Below are 15,448 nucleotides of genomic sequence, written 5' to 3' on the forward strand. Positions count from 1 at the left end.
AGCCCTGAAAGTGGGATTTGTCAATTAAATGTAGTATTCGTTTAGTGTTGTCACTACATTGTCTGTTGGGCACAAAGCCCGATTGGTCGGGCTCCAAGATCCCAGGAAGACAGGGGCCAAGACGTGCAGCTAAAATGCCCGTGAAGAGTTTGAGATCTAGGTTTAATAGGGAAATAGGGCGGAAAGCCGAGCAGTGCGTGGGTTTCTTACCTGGTTTAGGGAGGACCACCACCTCGGCGGCTAGCATGTCCGGGGGGATGGCACCAGCACCCTCAAAGGAATTAAAGAGCCTGGCGAGTACCGGGGCCAGCAGATGGCTGAAGGTCTTATAGAATCCCGCCGAGAATCCGTCCGGCCCCGGGGATTTGAGTGGGCGCAAACGGGTTATGGCGGCCAGCACCTCATCCAAGCGAATGGGGGCATCCAGAGCGTCCGCGTTGGCTTTAGAGAGCTCGGTGACAGCCACGGAATCTAAATATGTGTCGATCATCTCAGGGGACGTAGCCTCCTCTCCGTATAATGAGGCATAGTAAGACCTGAACGCCTCTGCCACTTGCGTGTCATCAGTGAGGACCGTTCCAGTATCATCAGTGAGGCCAGAGATCTTGGTACGTTGTGTCTTAGCTCTAAGTGCGCTGGCCAATAAGCGGCCAGTCTTGTTGCCGCCGATGTAGTAGGTATGCCGAAGGCGGAGCGCCGCAAATTCGGCTCTGTCCACATCCAGACTAGCGAGTTGGGCTGTAGCTGCTTTCAGTTGCCTCCAGATGCGTGGAGCGCAGGTGCGACTGTGGGCTCTCTCTAATTCTGCCACCTTTGCCGTAAGGTCCTCACGTTTGGCCTTCCGGTCCTTGGCCTCCGCAGCCGCTATGGCTATCAGTTCGCCACGGACGACAGATTTTAAGGCCCCCCAGAGAGCCGTCATAGAGATCCCTGGTGTATCGTTAGCGGTTAAGTAATCAGTGATGCACTTCCGAAGGCGTGTGGTGACTACTGGGCGCTGCAGTAGAGTCTCACGCAGGCGCCAGGAACCCCGGGGGCGAGGAGGCGTGCGAAACAAGAGCGACACTTCCACCGCATCGTGATCTGAGACAGCGGCAGGAGTTATATCAACTCCCCGGAGGGACCCGAGCAGCTCCGCAGAGCCCAGGAAGTGATCGATCCTAGCGTACGTGTGGTGAACATGGGAGTAGAAGGTGAATCGTGACTCAGTTGGGTGCGTAGATCTCCACAGGTCTACCAGGCCCCTTTCCCGCAGCCACTCAAGTCCAGACGCCGAAACAGCACCTGCATCTCCATACCTGTGTCCCGACCTGTCAGCGTGTGTGTCCATAACAAGGTTGAAGTCCCCCCCCAGGAGTAGAAGGGAGTCGGAGGAACCCAGAGCATCAGACGTTGCGTTCTTCAGAAAAGTCTCCTGTCCAGTATTCGGGGCATAGAGCGAGCCAACCGTGAGGCGTGTGTTCCCTATGTGGAAAGTGTATGCCAACATCCGGCCCTTAATTTCCCCCACCTTGATCCCCACCTGGCCCCCGAACTGTTTAGAGAGGAGAATAGCCACTCCGGCGTGTTTCGTGGGTAAGGAGGAGAAAAATTGTTGTGGGAAAGCATGTGAGCGCATTCTATGCCAGTCTTTCTGCAATAGGTGAGTTTCTTGCAATAGGCAGATATCGGCCTCAGAGTTCTCCAAATAGGAAAGGATCGCTCTTCTCTTAATAGGATTATTCAGCCCCTTTACATTAAGTGTTATGACCTTCACCTTCGTGTCACACATTACTGGAAAACCTCGGCAAATAGCGTGGAGACACTGTGGGCCGTCTATAACGTGTCATCGCGGTAGCACCTGGATAGCGACTCCTAAGGGGACACCGCGGGGCCCCCCGCCCTCCATGAATCCAACCCCAAACATGAAGCCCAGGTGTGTCGCTGAAAATCCGAGCAGTAGAACAACAACAACGCAGTCGTGGCACACTGGTTCCCACCCTGGATCCCTCCCCACAGTCCCCCCTTCCCCCCCCCAACAACAACCCCATCAAACTGTGTAGAACTGATCAACATCCGATATTCAAAGGCAGAATAACATTCCCTCCCCTCCTCCCCATCCCGTAATAACCCAAAAAAGAAAAGAAGGAAAAATAGTCCCAGTCCTGTGACTCCGCACAGGGCCGTGGTAACAGTTCTCATGTGGGTCATCTCCAGTGGCGGCTTCTCCGGCTCCTCGCCCGCCCCCCCCCACCGCTGGTGCAAAGGACTGTGCCATATTTGATCTCCCCGGCCACGGGAGTACTTAATCTTCCTGGGGAGAGGTTTCTTTGGCTACCTCCACCACTGCAGTGGCGCGTTCCTGCAGGATGATCGATGCATCTGGCTTCAGCCGGCGCGACGGCGATCGTTTGTAGCTCACAGTGTGCCATTCACTCTTGGGTGACCCTTGAGAAGCTCGGGGCGTCGGTGCTTCATCATCTTGATCCAGTCCCAACAGCGAGCAGGTGTCTTTGAGCGACCTCATTTGGTGCAGCCGTCCGTTCCATTTGAATGAGTCTAAACGGGTGACCCCAGGAGTAAGGGGTGTCGTGCTGTCGTAGAAAGTCCGTCGCTACCTTGAATTCCTTGCGTTTCTGCAGGGTGGTGGCAGAGAGGTCCTGATAGAGAGCTATGGGACGACCTCTATACTGAAGGGGCTGAGCTCGATGGGCCTCCCGGAGAATCCGTTCCTTTAGCGGGAAATCAGGCAAAAAGGCCAGTATGTCCGGGGGGGGGGGGGCCGAATCTCGTCGCGGCAATCCAACTCTATGTGCCCTGTCGATGCGAATGGGGAAATCCGCTGGTTCTCCCAAGATGGTTCTGAAGAGGGCTCGTAGATATTCAGCGACGTCAGACCCTTCTTCTTTCTGAGGAACACCCCGGACCCGTATGTTGTTCCTGCGAGAGCGATTTTCAAGGTCCTCTGCGTGGGCCTGTAGATCCAGCTGTTGGCCTGTAAGTCGCAGGATTTCTTGTTGGAGTTGCTCAATTTCAGTACTCTTAGTTTGATCCGCCTCCTCCACTGCAGCCACCCGTTCCCCGAGGCCATCTACCTCACGTCTGAGTTCCCGAACCTCACCCGCCACCTCTTGTTTCAGGGATTTAAAGTCATCACGTAGGGAGTTGAATAGCGTCTCCAAAAAGGATCTAGTGATGGGGATTTGGTCTTCTGCAGGTGGCGGCGGCGATTTAGCGACTATCGGGGAGGGTGGGTCCTTGGCAGGTTTAGGCTGGGTTTTGGCCATCAGCTCCGGGAGCGTCTGGTGTCCTCTCTTGCCCTTCTGGCCCGCCATGTTGCGCAGGGACTTGGGAGTAGGCTGTAGGGGCCCACACTGGGGCCTACGGGTGCAAAGGCGTCCGGGGTACAAAGGAAGTCCAGCGATGGGCACCGCAGGGCAGTCCCGGTCAAGCACTTATGCCCAGCCTCAATTCGCAAACACAAGCCGTTGCAATGTTAGTGTCTCTGGGGGCTCTACCCGAGTGTGCCCCTCGAAGTAAGATGGCGTCTCCCTCTCTTTTGCGTGGCCTCGGGGACGGGTGCAGATTCCTGCGAGGGCCGCTGCCTCCCAGCCTCGCTTCGCGCAGTGGCGGTGGATTCTAGGTTCAAAGGCGGTTGGCACCCCCCCTAGGCCCAGATCTCTGTGCAGTGAGGACCGGCGTGTGGACCCTAAGTCTGGGAGCCCCAACCTCGTGTCAGCCAATCGGCCGGCCCCGCTCGGCGGCCTGTCTGTGGGGAAAGTCTGTCAGGCCCAAGGAGCTCGAGGTCGATCCCGGTTGCTGTCCCCCCTCCAGGGGCGATGGGGCCTAGGGTCAAAGGCGGTCGGTACCCCCTAAGGCCCAGATCACGGTGCAGCGAGGGTCGTCGTGTGGACCCAAGTCTGGGAGCCCCAACCTCGTGTCTGCCGATTGAGTGTACCTGCTCGTCGGCCTGTTTGTGGGGAAAGGCTGTCAGGCCCAGGGAGCTTGAGGTCGGTCCCCGCTGCTGTCCCCCCTCCAGGAGCTCGAATGTGCCCCTCGAACCTGCCGCAGCGCCCAGCACCCGTCTCCTCACCTGAAGGCCGCGAGGCAGTTGCAGTCCTGTGGCGGTGCTCCCTTTCACCGGGCTGCAGGGAGAGGGCCGAGGTCCGTGAGGCGGCGGCAGCTCCACCCCCAGGGGTCTCTCTCGTCCGTTCTGGTGCCCGACAGATGAGACCGCGGCAGGGGAGCTCGCTGGGCAGGTTTGGCGCTCCCTCTAGGCCCGCCGCCTTAGTGCTGCAGGGGGGTCCGGTGCACAGGCCCGAAGCCGGGGCCTGTAGTTTTATGACCCCCGGATCGGCGTCTCTCCCAGCAGCTGGGCGGCCCAGGCAGCGGGTCGCAGCAGGGTCCGGGTCACAGGCGGAGGCACCGCTCAGCCGATTCTGCGGTCCGCGCCTCTCGTCCACTGTTCTCGCTACGGGGGTGCTCCCGGAGGCGTCCGTGGAAAGGCGTCCAGCCGGTCAAAACTGCAGCAAGGCCGCCATCACGGAGCGCGGGACGACCGGCAGCGCAGAAGTGCAGCTTGTGGGCGAGCGGCTCAGCAGAGGGTCGATGTCTGGTCACTGCCGCCGGACGGCCCCTCTCCCGCTATTCTCCCGTGGTGGCAAGGGGAAATAAAGGCTAATTTCGCGGTGGTCAGGCGGGGTCAGGCAGGGAGCTCCGGAGACCCACGTCCGATCACGCCGCCATGTTGGACACGCCCCCCCTCAGTTTCTATTTTTGGCAAATTCTGGTGTTTTTTTTTCAGTGTTTTCAATATCTTAAAAAACAGTTGTTATCAGTGGTTACACATTTTCGCGCCACTAAAAACAACAGAAAAAGTGTTTTTCCGGTGTTTATGGAAGGTTTTGCTTTTATTATTGCTTGCTTTCTGCACTGAAAGAACATGGTATATAGACACTGTACTTATAGTGTAAATGAGGTCCAAATAGATTTTTGCAAAAATAATCTTATGGTAGTACACCATACAACACTTCTTCAGTGAGTCTTTGGGTCATGTGCGCTCGCTCTTTCCTTCCCATGTAATCTTCTGTGAAAAGCCCCTCTCAGCATTCATAGCCCCTTGGGCTGAGAACCACCAGTTAAGGGACACAGTTGGGATGACTCTTTCTTTGATGCCACATAAAGCACAAAATGATAAATATTTGCGTTTTAGTTCCTGTGCATAAGAAAACAGTGCACCAGAATGGACTAAAAAGTCAATAGCATCCCTCATTAACTCTGAAGATGGTAAAGATGGTAAAGAAGCTTTCAGCATACCATCTAACAAGTGGCAAGGAAATCACTTCAGCTCGGGTATCAATTTTGACAGTTCATGACACAACTTTTTTATATTCGTAGCTGAATCACTGCAAATACAAACAATATCACTCCAATCTTTGTTGAACTTGGAAATAACCTTTTTTACAGAGCATTACAAGTGACGCTGAGTTCAATGCTTCCCAAAAGTCTGGTGTCATGTTTTCACCACTATCCCAGATGCTTGGTGATATATATACTTGTCACTATACCTTGCATTGAATGTTTAAAGCCTGAGGTGTTGGCAATTCACCTACTATCAATACTGACCCACTAGAAACTATGGTCTGATGTATTAAGGGTTTTTACCCATTCTCTGTGGGTAAATGTGATGACACATATTAGGAAAGATTTTTATGAAACCAGCCATTTCACCTATCAATTTTTTTTTGTAGAGTTTTATATAGCACGAACTAGACCCGAACCGAATCGGGTATCAGAGCGCTTTACATAGCACAAGTTACGTTTTTTTTGTTGTTTTTTTTACATGAGGACACACACTTTCATTTTTAGGCACGGGGAGATTAAGTGATTTGCCCAGAATCACAGGAGGTTTTGGCGTCATTACCGAGACTCGAACCCAGATCCCCAGGTCCGAGGTCGAGCGCCTTAGCAGTTAGGCCAACTCCTCTCCCCTCAGTGAAAGAATGAAATGCAGCCAAAATATCAAACATGAGCTATATATTTTCTGATTCTCTGCAGTTTATAAAATAATTAAACTAGACCTAAAACATGAAACTAAACCCTGCATCTTTAGACCAAAGGCCACAAAACTGAAAAAAGTAAAAGTAAAAAGAAACAACATTTTAGTGGCATCTCTAAAGAACAAAACTCAAGCAGAATAATGTTAGTCTTCCTTACTGCTAGCTTGTATAACAAAGTTACATTGTATTGACACCTTCAGGAAGAAAGAAATGACTCTTTCACTCTCTTTTTCCTTTCTTTGAATGGCATTTAGTTTGTGGTTGTGCAGGTGTTTTTTCAGTGTTTATATGTTTTCACCGGTGAGGGCTATTTATCTTTCAGTGGGGTTTTATCAGTTATTATAGGTTTAAACCTAAAACCACACAGCCTACTTATAATCCTGGCCCTTACTTCTTTAAAACCCAACGCACTGAATTGTTGCATCTTTTATGGGGAGGGAAGCAGCCATATATCTATATTAATAAGGCCCTATGCTCAGGGTGGCTTTGACATACCGAACTTCAAGGTCTATTTCCTCAGTGCACAAGCGCACTATGCATATTATTGGATGTACCCCCCCAGATATATGCCGCAGGTTGCTACGGAGATCTGGCTTGCGGACCCCATTCCACTGTCTGGTCTTATACATGCCCCTGCTAGGCAGCACGCGACACCACCTACTACAGTTACAGGTACGGTTGATGCCTGGCACCACATTATAGATAGACTTGACGCTCCCATTCTATACTCGTCGAGTCTGCCCTTGACCTATCACCCTAATATACCACTGCTGCAAGAAAAAGGGTTTCATAAGTTATGTGAACTGGTTAAAGTCTCTAAATGGGGTGATTTGTTCCACGAAGGCGTTATTTCGCTCTTCAGATCACTTCTTTCACGACGTTTGGCCTTCAACCCTGGGACTTTTTATTGTATGTTCGATTGTGACAAGGGATTCAGTCAGTTCTCCCTGATTTCCCGCAGGAGCCCATAAATCTCACAACCCTACACTTGATGCTGGGATCCACAGATGGTAAGCACTTGGTGTTGAGGTTATATAACAACATACGCATGCAGCGAACGGGTGTTTCAAACCCGGCACGAGTACATTGGGCCGCAGAGCTTGGAGAGGAAGTCACTGATGACCAATGGACGTACTGCTGTCTCCAAACCTCACAGGTATCTGCAAGCTGTAGGCTACGTGTCATACACTACACATTTTTACACCGCCTGTACTACCAAGAAGTTCAGGTTCCACTTATCTGACAATGATCGCTGTGAAAGGTGTGGGAGGCCAGGTGCTGCCTTCTCCATTTAGCGTGGGACTGTCCAAGGGTACAGGAATACTGGGAGCAGTTTCATGTGGCACTTGAAAAAATGACGGGTGGCACGTTAGTGAGAGACCCGCGAGTGGCGCTCTTAAGTTATACTGAGCAGATACCCAAATCATATTGTAAATTTCTGGCTGTCTCTCTCTTATTGGAAAAACGCAGAGTGGCATGTCGATGGGGCAGAGGGAGGGCTCCGAAATTCAAGACTTGGCTGGGAGATTTGCTCTACTGTCCACTATCTATGCTGAGACACTTCCATTAGCGTCTCTACCCAACGATATTTGGGGCCCACTACAAAGTTACCTTCTCCTACGGGATACATATGGCTCAGACACTGCCCCTCTAGAAGCTGCTGCTTAACTGTGCTGTACGGATACTCGTCATGGATGCCGCCCTCCTCATTGGCGCAGATGTATGACGCTCTCTTACTGCACTGCACCTCCACACAAAACTTCCCTACCTCGTCATTACTGCTAGATCACTCTGTGTTGGGCCTTGACATATTATATATGGGACTGGCTTATATATCTACTGAATTGTACACATGAGATTTTTGAATCTGCCTTCTTCACATTGCTCATGAAATGTGAGCAGCCAATGTTAGGTCGTACCTTCAAAGAACTGTTCGCCTGTTATGTTTTATGTTGCTTTTGCATGACATTAGATGGAAACACAGTACATGTTACAGCTTGTAACACTCATGATTTTTAGAACTTTGTCTCCTCATTTCTTTCTTTTCTCGTCTTCATGATGTTGTTATGTATACTGCCTGAGATGAAAATAATAAAAAAATAAAAAAAGGTTTACATGTGAGCTGAGGTAAATCTTTCCTCGGCTGAAAATCAGTCTTACATTCATAGTGTTACTTGTAGATTATTTTCTGTGCAGCTTTCACTTCATAGCTTACCTGAAGTTACAAATTTAGCTTCAATGAAAACATTAATGTTTGCCTATGCGACCTAAAACAACCTTAATAAAGAACTGGAGGCGGGCATTGCGGGAAATGGATAGTTGAGGAATGTACCTTTTTTTCTAAAGAAATTTAGAGTGGACAGTGTTCTAGGTTTTTTGTACTAGCTTCTTTTCACAATCTTGTTGTCTTTAATTGCAGTACCGTTTGGTGGTGAAAACCGCTTTAAAGCTGCTTCTTGTGTTTGTCGAATATGCAGAATCCAATGCTCAGCTTCTCATAAAGGCTATAAACACAGTGGATCAAGGTTTTGGTAAGTACCATCATTTGACTAGTTCAGAAACTTAACCAGGGCATTCTGTATACGCAAGGCTTAATTTTTTTCAGTTATGGACTTTTATATACAACATTTATGAAGAAGAAATTGTATGCATAAGATATAAACCTTCACTGCTATCATATTAGCCATACCTATACTATCAGTGAACGCAAATGTGATATCCCCTCTTACAAGGTGAATGAGTGATTGAATGCTTGCTATAGAAAGCCACTGCGTAGAATATTTATTGGATTATGTAAGTGCACTAGATGCATATTTCCTTTTAATTCCTTATTTGACAGTGCAGAGAACTTATTTTTTGTGAGTGTCAACATAAGGTAGGGATATCGCATAGCGGGATCGAGACAGGCCTTGGTTGTGATTAGTGAGTGTGTATGGCCTGGCAGGGCAAGGGTAAGTGTCTTAGGTCTGCCTAGAGGCAAAACCCCGCACTGCTCCCATTCCAGTTTACATGTCCCCTAAGTAAACCAACCTTATGTCCCTAATAAACAGCCAACATGCGTTGTGATTATAGTGGTCGTTGTTGGCCGCAGATTATTAAGATTACATACATAACTAATCTTGGTCATAATTCGTATGACCCCTGGACATAATTATCATTTGCTAACTGTTATATTGTGGTCATAAATCATACAAGTCCTTAGCATGTTATGCATATTACATTGTGGTGCATTATGTACACTTCCCCAGTTCTTAAATGGCACAGAAAGTTCTTTTGTTAGTTCTTTGTAGTCCTTTCTCTTGTCTTTTCCCTTCTGGGACCATAGTTTGTTTGGTCTCCACGCCCTTTGCGTGTGGGGGGGTAGCTTCTCCCCCAGAGTTAGGCCCCAACTCGCTACCATGTCAGTCTCATTTGTGCCCTGACGTCCGGCAGGGTCAGGGCTGTGAGTGCCGTCTCCATTTGCTACCCCCACCTTTGTTCGGCCAACTCACCCTGCTGTGCGACATTGCAAATTGAGTGGCCCTCCTCCTACATACCGCCCTGTCAGTGGGTCTCCCTAGCCAACGATTGTACCATTATTTCTCTGCCATGCCGCCAGGGAGGCCAACTTCTTCCTGCGACCCCCCCCCCCCCCCCCCCCAGCTTCTTAGATTTTTTATTTTTTTTCACTTGCAACCTGAGAAAGGCCATTTCCCCCCACAGGTTATCCCAGAAAACCGCATCCCTTCCTCCGATAGATGCACCCATCCAGCCCACACAGTTCAGGGCAGCCCAGTTGGATGAGCCCATGCCTGATGCTTTCCAGGCCATTGGGCTTACAAAATTTGTTGACTGCAATGTTCAGCTTCCGTCTAGAGTTATCGACTGCCTTGTGCGACTCTGCTCTACTCCAATGCATTCTACTGATCACTTCAGATCATATGATGGTCGTACTCCCTAAGCACTTGGATGCCTCCGGGAGGTGTGGTTGGATGTCCTGCAGAAGGGCCTTCCTTCCCGTCTGTGCCTGGTCACTGGCCGTCTTGTCATCTTGTGGCCCACCCACTGCCACCAAGTCTGCATTCAGGACACAAAGGAGTGGCCCACTACCCACACCAGGCTGGGGCGTTTTCCTGATGAAATAATGGTCAAAATGTCAAACGGTCTCTTGTGTATGGTGGCTGTGCTCCTCCCCCTGTTACAGCCCTACCTGCTGCCAAGCCTGTTGGTTCTACAGTAACTGGGGCCTGATGTAGGTCTTGTATGCCTGTGACCACCATCTGCCTAATGCTTGTATCCTTGCTTCGGACATGCCGTACTGTGCCGCCGAAGTTGCTGCGCCAATCCTAAAAGAGTGGGCGCCAAACACTGCTAGGGGTAGCCCTGCTTTAGCAAGGGCCAGGCGCATCACGGTTGTGAATTGAAACTTGCTTAAGTTGCTCCCATCCTGATGTTTGAAAAACGGCCCGTCACCAGCCGGGCGAGCCACCATGTATGTGAACAAGCAGCGTACTATGCAGTGGTCGTGATCTTTGATGCACTGCAGCTGTACTACCATTCCCTTGCCGGCCTGATCCGTTTTTGACCTCCTAAGTAATATCTCAACCGAGGCTGCCCTGGGTCTAATGTCCGCAGCCTGGAGGCACCGCCCCGTTGGACCACTCATCCTGGGTGCCACTAATTCGCTGATTCGAAAGGCTCCAAAGAATACTGTGGAGAATGCTGCCCTAAACAGGTGTAGTTAGAAAATGTCCCTTGTACATTCTTTAAGTACCTCCATAAGCTGGCCCAATTTTTTTAAATCTATGGGACGCCCGCTGTCTGCTTTTTCCCCCTTCGGCCCGCTTCCACCCTTTCATTGCTGCTTTGAGGTATGGGGATGCCGTGGTGTCCTGTCCTGTGTGTATCCTCATGGAGTGGGCTATGGCCCGCCAAGGGGGCCTGTGCCCATGATCTGGATTTCTTGTAGGTTAATGCCCATTGGATGAATAGCTCAACTGCTCTTTGTGTCTCGCCCCTGTTCTCCAGTGTCTGTATACCCCCTATCTGCATCACTGTTCCTGCATATTTTTTGTACCATCTGGTCTCTTCTGGGGCAAGGGCTTGGTTCACCAATGCTGAGAAGTCTATCCCGCCAGCCCCACAGTTGTTCTGAGAAGGGTGTCATTACCTTGTCCGCCCCCGGGGCCAATTCCCTGAATCTCTTCATCTGTGCTCTTGACCGGGCATTCGCTACTGCGTTCTCCAATCCCCGGTACATGGCGGGCCTTCAGCTCCACGGTCCTCTCCAGCAGTAATTAAATCAATTGCCTCATTACTCTTAATGTGTCAGGGCACCTCTGCGATACCCTATTGATGGCCTGTACCACCCCCTTGTTGTCGGACCACAGCGTCAGTTACATGTTCTTCAACTCGTGTTTCCAGGCTATTAAAGCCACTATTATTGGGAACAATTCAAGGAATTTTATGTTGCTGGTTATGCCTCGCCGTTACCACCTGTTAGGTCATTGGCCTGCTCACCGTTTATTGCCCAGGATTGCCCAAAAACCCGTGCTCCCTGAAGCGACGGTGAACAATGCTATCTGCCTGGCTATCACCCAGCCCTCTCTCCAGATGAGGACACGTTAAACTTTGCCAAGAATGTGTCCCACATTAGCAGGTCCTGTTTGACCCCAGCTCCAAGTCTGACGTGGTGTTTGTGTGTGTGCACCGCTCCCCCGCTCCACGAAGATAGGAGCTACCTGGGGGAGCAGCTGCTTATATGCCCCCCCCCACAACCCGCCTTGAGGGTGTTGTCACCCATTGGGGGGGTTTGTATCTTGCCTGGCCCCCCGATTAGACGGGGGCCAGGCGCTGTTCTGACGCCTAAGTGGAGGGCACGGGGGCTACTTGCTCTGCTTCTCGGAGCTTCAGGGCGCCCAGAACCAGATTCTTACAGGGCTAGGCGACGGTTATGGCGCCGGCCCCTGAACCCCGCCCCCTTTCAGGAGTGGGGCGTGGCCTCTGCAAGTATGTTCTGAACAGATGTGTTCCTCTCAGGGGTAGTCCTGACTGTGAGGGGCTCTTTGTGATCTGGGCTCCTGTGTTTCTCAAGAATTGAACATGTCAGAGCTGATATGCTATTAGATTTTTTTTTTGTTTAGATTTCATTATTGATTTTAGGATAGACGCACAACATATGAGAACGGCTTACCTTTCATAAACCCTGCGACAGGAGCTGAAAATCGAGAAGCTAAGACAGTAGCCGTAGTACCAAAGGACAAGAACATAATAAACAGCAGAACTCCCCCCCCCCCCTCCCCAGTTCCTCCCTCCCTCAGTTCCTCCCTCCCTCTCCTCTTGGAGGCTCAAGGTGCGTTGCAATGATGTTACCGAGCTCCCCACCAACCCAGATCGTCTACCCAAGTGTACCCTGTGCTCATCTCTCCGTTGAAGATTCAGTCTGAGGAGGGTCTTCTAAACGTAGGAGCCTCAAGTATTTTGGGCAAGTTAGGTCTTTGAATTCGGAAGTCAATAGCGACAGTATAGGTCCCCACAGGTCATGAAAGGAGGCCCCTGGTTTAGACCGCGAGAGGGAGATTTTCTCCATTCCGAGTACCCCCACAGTCTGTGCAGGCATCCAACATGAGTAGGTGTTGTTGTTTTCGCCCAGTGAGATAGGATGTTTGTAGGGCTGCTCCCAGTGCTAATGCCATCTATTTCCCTCTCCTTGATTTAAGCGGGAAGGTAATGGGGTTGGGCAGACCTAGGAGAGTGTAAGATGGGAAGCGAGGTATTTGAGTCTGGAAGTGGGAATCTGTCATCCAAAACCTGTTGCCAGTAGTGGGGAAGCTGGGGGCACTCCCATAGTAGATGGGTCAGTGTACCCTCCGCCCCACAGCCTCTCCAGCTTAAGGGGCTACGCACTGGATTGCCTCTGTGAAGCCGTGGAGGTGTCTGGTACCAATAAGTTACTATTTCCGTTGCTGTCTCTATGTTAGCGACACTGTGTGCAGAGTGACGTGCCCTGACATAGACGTCCTGCCATTCCTTCTGCATTAACATCATGCCCATTTCCCTCGCCCACCTCTGCTGATTAGGCACATCTAGAGCCAGCTCCTGAAACGGACCCTCTGGCTTCCAAAAATGCAGACATGATTTAACATGTTCTGAAGATCTAGGAGGTGAGGATTAACATCATTGGATACACTTGGATTTAAGTATCCATAGTCTTTATCATAGAGAAATATTATTTGCTTTACATTCACACCTGTTCTAATTTAGGTGCATGACAATGTGAGGCTATTAGCAGTGTAGGAGACACTAATAAACAACGTTAGCGAACCAAGTTTCTCCTCTCACCAAATTGCCACATTCACTTTAAATGCTGTAGACTTGAAGCTTTTCTTTAAATCTTATGTATTAACACTGCACCCATAATATGTACTTTCCTTTCTATTTGTAGGTAGAAATCCATGGTCTAATTTGATTGAAATTCTTGAAGAGAAGAATGGGGCCGATACAGAACTACTTGTGTTTGTAATGTCCCTCATCAACAAGGTAAACCTGGTCCAGTAGTATCTGTTTTGTCTTTGTAGTTGTGGTTGTTTTACTGGTAGAGTATGAGATTTCCCACTAGTATTTTGCTAGGCTAGGGACTTCGGAGGCTGATCCAGAGCTGTCCTACAGCAGTATTCTTCATTGTGGCATTGTTCCCATAAATCCGGTCTTTCCATGCATATTTTCACATGCCACTTACCAATATTCTGCTCAAGCCTGCAATCATTAGACTAGTTACCATGCAGCTTATTCCTTCCAAATGCCCGCAGCAGGGTGTTTGCCCAGTACATTGCAGTGATTGCTGACTGCTCTGTCAAGTACACATTGAGTGTGTGTGGTAGGACCTGCTTCCTTCCCTGCCTGACTTGGGTATCTTTCTTCCTGAAGGGTAGTACAGCTGCAGTTTCCATGTTATGCCTGTTCCTTCCACCTGCTTAGGGGTGCTATGATGAGCCAGATGTTGCTGCATGATGTTGACTTGTTTGGAGGAATGAAAGCCTGGACCCGGAGGAGGATAATAAAGATGATCAAGTCAAAATTGAGGACTTCAGGCATGGGTGGGGACTCCTTCAACACTGGCATCCCCAGGAGCAGGTCAAAGGAGAGCGAGAGTGAATTCAGAAGATTCATGTTGCAAAACTAAAAGTTACTTCCCTGTAGTAGTATTGAAGATTGATTACTTGTCTGGATTCACATACAACCCTCCTGCCTCCCCTAGAAGAGATCTGAACTCTAACCATGGTGAGATAACTATACATAAGATAAGGTACAAAGCCATAAAACAGAACCGGTTACCAAGAGGAACAAGCATTGGAAATGCAATAGGTCTCGCAGCATTAGAGTTTGTGCTTTTAGAATTGTTTATGGTTTTTTTTTTTTAAATCTTTAGCATTTTTGTTTCCTGTAGGCAATGCCACATAAATACAAAATGTGTCATTTACAATACCAATAGGTCAAACTTTCCTAATGCGAGACCTATTGCATTCACCCTCAACCCCTCACCCTCACACAGTGCAATAGGTCTCGGAGCATTTGAGTTAGAGCTTTTAGATTTGTTTATGGCTTTTTTTTCTTTGTAATTCTTTAGCATTGCCTACAGGAAACAAAAATGCTAAAGATTTAAAAAAAAAAACCATAAACAATTCTAAAAGCACAAACTCTAATGCTGCGAGACCTATTGCATTTCCCTGAGTGATGCTGTGGTGGTGCGATAGATAGAGTGAGGGCAATAGATAGATAGATAAATAGATAGAGTGAGGGTGATAGATAGAGAGATAGAGATAGATAGATAGATAGATAGAAATATATAGATAGATATAGAGAGAGAGATAGATAACTAGAGTGAGGGCGATAGATAGAGTGAGGCAAATAGATCGATATATTGATAAATAGATACAGAGTGAGGGCGATAGAGTGTGGGCAATAGATAGAGTGAGTGCGATCGATAGAGTGAGTGCGACATATAGATAGATAGAGTGAGGGCGACAGATTGATGTGTGTGGTGTGTGGTGTGTGTGTGTGTGTGTGTGTGTGTGGTTGTGTGCGGTTGTGTGTGTGCGGTGTGCGGTTGTGTGTGGTTGGTTTTTTGTGTGGTTGTTTTTTTTGTGTGGTTGTGTGCGTGGTGTGGTTGTGTGTGTTTGTGTGGTTATGTGTGTGTGTGCGTGGTTGTATGTGTGTGTGTGCGTGGTTGTATGTATGTGTGTGTGCGGTAGGAGAAGGATACATGTGGAAGAGAGCAGCAGATCTGCACAGAAGAAAAGAACAGGGAGTTGGAGAAGGGGGCGGGGTGGAAGAGAGCAGCAGATCAGCCCCGGGAGAAAAGAACAGGGAGTTAAAGATGGATGCAGGGTGGAAGAGAGCAGCAGATCAGCACAGGACAAGAGAACAGGGAG

The 15,448-nt window shown here is 49.4% G+C and overlaps 1 protein-coding gene across 2 annotated transcripts in view; it reads left to right on the top strand.

Moving 5' to 3' along the window:
• The window catches only part of FHOD1 (formin homology 2 domain containing 1), a 1,641,100-nt gene that overhangs the window by 644,853 nt on the left and 980,799 nt on the right, over positions 1-15,448 (top strand). For both annotated transcript variants that reach the window (XR_013603775.1, XM_078670473.1), the window contains exons 7-8: positions 8,458-8,569; positions 13,462-13,556. Coding sequence is in view for 1 of the 2 variants with exons in the window: in XM_078670473.1 (XP_078526599.1) it covers positions 8,458-8,569; positions 13,462-13,556 (207 nt within the window). In the remaining variant the exon portion in view is untranslated. The remainder of the gene's footprint in view (positions 1-8,457; positions 8,570-13,461; positions 13,557-15,448) is intronic.

This window comes from Lissotriton helveticus, chromosome 12, assembly GCF_964261635.1.
Source record: "Lissotriton helveticus chromosome 12, aLisHel1.1, whole genome shotgun sequence".
NCBI lineage: Eukaryota > Metazoa > Chordata > Amphibia > Caudata > Salamandridae > Lissotriton > Lissotriton helveticus.